The sequence below is a fragment of the Chenopodium album genome, chromosome 17 (genome assembly GCF_948465745.1).
Source record: "Chenopodium album chromosome 17, dcCheAlbu1.1, whole genome shotgun sequence".
NCBI lineage: Eukaryota > Viridiplantae > Streptophyta > Magnoliopsida > Caryophyllales > Amaranthaceae > Chenopodium > Chenopodium album.
In genome coordinates this window covers 37559177-37564612 of record NC_137850.1, presented here as the reverse complement: position 1 = coordinate 37564612, position 5436 = coordinate 37559177, and the positions used below count along the sequence as shown (strand labels likewise).

General features: G+C 33.6%; 1 protein-coding gene across 1 annotated transcript; it reads left to right on the top strand.

Annotated features, from left to right (window-relative positions):
• The first annotated feature begins 812 nt into the window (after positions 1–812).
• Positions 813–3233, top strand: LOC145587898 (putative indole-3-pyruvate monooxygenase YUCCA5). The gene is made up of 3 exons (XM_081644556.1): positions 813–1579; positions 1961–2332; positions 2898–3233. Exons 1-3 carry the CDS (start codon positions 905–907, stop codon positions 3117–3119), a joined length of 1269 nt encoding a protein of 422 aa, XP_081500682.1. The 5' UTR covers positions 813–904; the 3' UTR covers positions 3120–3233.
• Positions 3234–5436: the final 2203 nt, after the last annotated feature.

Sequence of the window (5436 nt, the reverse complement as noted above, 5' to 3'; positions counted from 1 at the left end):
TTTTAGCATTTATTCCTCACATAATAGAGAGAAGTAGGAATGTAATTTAAGGATGGAGGGAGTAACATTTATACCTCTAAATTATTTATTTAACTAGTAACCATCATTCATGATAATCGTTTTTTTTCTTCTTTTTTTCCTTTTTTTTTTTAAAGAATTGTATGTGAACATTTATTTATGCTACAAATAGCTAAAGCTATGGTACAAGACAAAACTGAAAAAGCTCCATAAACATAGCTAGTTATAGCACGCACATCGCATACAATAGCCACTCTAGTATTCCGAAATTGCATAAAATTACCAAAATTGCCACTTGATATACATGTCTTGTATATCAAGCTGGTTAATGGGGGTGGCCTCGTTAAAATAAAAGGTGAAAAAGTAATTCTAAAGTTGAGTATCCCATCCTAGAAGCTACGAATGTTGACACTACTATACATACATAATTAATCAGTAATGGAATTGTGTTTGTTATGGAAGAATCTGAGTAAAAAATTATCTTAAAATACTCCATTAGATTTCAGTCGTCGTTAATTGCAGCGTTTAGCCCATATAAAAGGCCGTGGTTGCTACTTTATTTTCATGTTTATAGATAATATGATCTGTTGTCCTGTTGACTTGTTTTTGACTAATATTATTAAGGTTAATTACACTTTATTAAAGCTAAAGCATTCATATTATTATACACCGTAAAGTTTATACTGTACTATATTATTAGTGTAACAAGAATAATACCTTTTTTTAGTACTATATATGTTATAAACATAAACTGCTTTCCCCATCCATCTCATTACAACTACAACAACATTTAGCAACAACAAAGAAAATACTCCAAACATTGTATCATTCCTAGTAAATTTAAACACACAAGCTAAGTTTAGCAACACAATTAAATTTTGATAAAATGTTCAAGCTTACATCCTCCCACAATGGAGAAGATCTCATAGCCCACCGATGCGAGTGGGTGAACGGGCCGGTAATTGTTGGGGCCGGGCCATCGGGTTTAGCCGTAGGGGCGTGCCTAAAAGAGCAAGGGGTGCCCTTTGTAGTCCTAGATAGAGCTAATTGCATTGCTTCTCTTTGGCAAAAACGTACATATGATAGGGTTAAACTACACCTTCCTAAGAATTTTTGTCAATTGCCTAAAATGCCCTTTCCTGAGTCTTACCCAGAGTACCCTATCAAGAGCCAGTTTATCACCTACCTTGAGTCCTACGCAAAGCACTTCGGAATCGAGCCCGAATTCAACACGAGCGTTCAGTCTGCTAGGTATGACAGCACATTCGGGCTTTGGCGGGTCAAGACTACGGGCCATGCTGAGGGCCCAGATGGGCCCGAGGTTGAGTACTTGTGCCGGTGGCTCGTGGTGGCCACCGGAGAAAATGCTGAGTGTGTGGTCCCCGACATTGACGGGCTGGCCCACTTTGGCGGGAAGGTGATCCACTCGAGCGAGTATAAGACAGGCGAATCATTCAGTGGCCAAAAGGTACTAGTAGTCGGGTGCGGAAACTCGGGCATGGAGGTCTCCCTAGACCTCTCGAACCATAATGCAAAACCTTCTATGGTCTGCCGTAACTCGGTATGTAAAAGCCAACTTTTCGACCACCATGCATGTTCCATATTACTAATAGCATAAACATTTCGGTGTAAAAGCTAACTTTTTCACTACAAAAGTACCATGATAATAAAAGTAACTAAAGATGCATATATTCCTCCACCAAATAATTGTAACACTTTTTTTTATTAAAAATGTGAGAATTTTTTAGATAAGTATTGCAATTTTTTTGAAATTCAGAAGCATATAATATATATATATATATATATATATATATATATATATATATATATATATATATATAAAAGTGATACTTCAATTTTTAGTAAAATATTTCGCCGCCTAACTTTAAACTCCTTATTTTATTAATTTTTCTAATAAATTGTACACATTTTATCGTATCAGGTTCATATCCTTCCTAGAGAAATTATGAGAAAATCAACATTCGAGGTCGCAATGTTTCTAATGAGATGGATTCCTCTTTGGTTGGTAGACAAAATATTGATATTTTTCGCCTGGCTTATACTTGGTAACGTGGAGAAGTACGGGCTCAAAAGGCCTAAAACTGGACCACTTGAGCTAAAGAACGAGCATGGAAAGAGCCCTGTGTTAGACATAGGTGCCTTGGCTAAAATTCGATCCGGGGGTATCAAAGTTGTGCCTGGAATCAAGAGTTTCTACGCAAACAGCGTCGAGCTCGTTAATGGTGTGGCAATGGAGGTTGATTCTGTCATTCTTGCTACAGGGTATCATAGCAATGTTCCTTCTTGGCTTCAGGTTAGTTAGAAGTTATACTTTATACGTTCCATTTTTCTTTCATTTGGCCTATACTCGATTTATCATGAATTGTAATTTATACATTAGGAAAAATAGATGCATGTAAGATCTGTAATGTGCCTGTATTATTCCTAAATGATATGCTTGATCTTATAAATAGTATCACATAATTTTATCATAGGCTCATAGCCCCTAGTTTTATTTTTATATTTGTCACATAAAATTCTGTTACACATCCATAAATTTCTTTCCTGTTAAATGCTTTTTAACATTTCAGTTCCCTTGTACGTAGTAAAATACACATATATATTATCTAAAATGCCATTACTTACTTTTTATCTTTTTCATGTAATAATATTCCCCTACTTTGAAGAATGTTATGTACTCCCTCCATACTCCTTAATTATCGTAAAATATGAGAAACTGGCACATCATTTAAGAAAGAAGTAGGAAAGAAGGGAGTATCAGTTACTCCATACTTTTTTAATATTTTTTTCTTATTTGAGTTGTGAAGAGATAAGTTGATTAATTTACTAACCAAAGTTACTAATAATTTGGATAACAGGATGGTGAATTCTTTAATAAGAATGGAATGCCAAAATCTCCATTTCCAAATGCATGGAAAGGAAAAAGTGGACTTTATGCAGTTGGATTTACAAGGAGAGGGCTTGCTGGTGCTTCTTTGGATGCCGTAAAAATTGCAGAAGATATATGCAGAGTTTGGAAAAAAGAAACTAAGCAAAAGAAACTAAATGCACCTCGCTTTAGGAGGTGTTTCACTACATGATTTCAATGTATAATGATGAGTATGTAATTACTGTACATGCATTTTTAATTTATTTATTATTTTTTTTTATAAAAGGTTTAACAAAATAACATATTAATAGAAAAGAATTGTAATTGTTGATCCGCTTCTGCCGAAATTTGGTGAGCTCCCAGTTATTTATATGCCTTATGAATACAACAGTGTTGAAGGGATGCCTCGCTCTAATAGCTTATTTAATGAGCCAAAAGTAATTGATGTCACCTTGACCATCAACCCTAAGAAGACTAATTAATTTAAATAACTTATAAAAATGAGTAAAATATGTTGTCCATTGAAAATCTGGATCCAAAGCCGAATGTAATGCGTACAGACAAGCTTAGGTATAAGGCTTTAGAATGTAAAGCCAACGTGCATAATCCATTATTTTTTTTTATTGCTCGTTACTATATAATGTCATTAGTTATGCAACATTTCTACATCATCCTCTCATAATTTCATTACGCTCATTCTTTTCTTATATTATTACACAAACTTGCTGTAAAAATGCCTTTACTACAAGCGTTTTCTAGCTTCACAATCACACCTACGCCTGCGATGTCACCAAAGCCTGGTTCCATCAATTTTGGTTGTCGCAAACCAATTTTTTCTAATATTTACCCTCTCTCAATATCCCAATCGTCCGATTTCAGCGTACATTGTTACTCACCACATCGTTCCTCACTCCATCAACAACATTTTCCAAATAAGTATGTAATTCTTATTCGTTTGATTAACTTTTTACCTATCACTGCTTAATTATTTTTATTCTTAACAATCTTAACATACAAATACAGTATATTTTGTTCTCCGTAATATTTATTCTTATTGCCAGAAAGAGTGGGCTTCTAGAGATTGAACTCAAAGTAAGTGATTACGAATTGGATCAATACGGTGTTGTTAACAATGCGGTCTATTCAAGTTATTGTCAACTTGGTAAGTACTTCCATCATTCTTTATTTTTTATATCTTACAGTTTGATGCTTATGGTATGCAAAATGCAATGCATATCTTTAAGCATAATTATCTTCGATTAGATATAAATAAAAATATTAAAATACCCCCTTTGTGTTTTAATAAGTTCTACTCGTACTCATTTTTCATTTTTATCCGGTTTTCTAAAAAGTTAATTTACTCATTTTTACTTTACATCTTTTATAACAACCTTTTATTTTATTTAAAAACTAAAAAATAACCACGGTTTGTGAGCACCATAGAAACGAAGCGTACTTCCCCGAGGATTTCTGTAACTATATAATTTCTACTGTGTATAACTTAGGAAAATAGATTGAGTGTATATATATATATATATATATATATATATATATATATATATATATATATATATATATATATATATATATATATATCCTTAACCTATAAAAGCACCAAGACACTTAAAAAATGGAACTCCTTATGAACAATGTTCTACCTATATTACCCCTGTATTTGTTCTTGGATTTCCTTATCTACAGTGGTCTTCCTGATTTACCCTCAAAAAAATTCATGTGCATCATTGGTATATCACTGACCATGTGTATCACAGAGCCATTCGCTGACCACGTGTATGAATATGACAATGTGGGAAATTAAATCACTGATTTTTGCTACACTTATTATTAATGCTGGACAATTAAGACGCTGAGCTCGCTGATTTTATGCAAAACTTATTAATGCGTCACAATTAAGAAGCCGAACATGTAGCAATTTGTAGGAATTTAAGGCTAATTTCCCACTGTTTCTGATTGCAGATGCATTAATTCGATGCTCATGGTGCACTTGTTGGTCCTCGCTTCTGAGGTATTCTTGAGTTCGGCCTTAGAAATTAGTACTTCAATTTTTAGCTGATTTTGTTCAATGCCAGTTATTAGTGAATTAAAAGGCAATTAATTTCAGTTATTTGCTTGTTCAGCTAATTACTTTATATACCTTTGTGGGTTTTGCAGCAGCTCAGTCATTGGATGAATGGATTTGGGAGGATTAAATTGTTTGTTTCTTTTTATGATGAATCGCCTAATTACCCGTTGGTCTATTGTTGCGCATGATGTGTAAGAGTGTTTCTCTTCTTATAACTTCTGCTCAGGTTTTGGGAAGTGGGCTTAGGGTGCTAGAATTTGTGATTGGATGGATTATACGTGTTCTTTGTCAAGAACATAATCCAAGGGGATTAAGTTATTTTTAGAGATTAAGCTATTTTTGGGTTTTAATTGATTGGTTGTTATTCTGAATTAAGTATGAGTCTAATTCTAGAATTTGGTGCTTTATATGCTTATAATTTGTTACATTTTTCTATTTGTGAGTT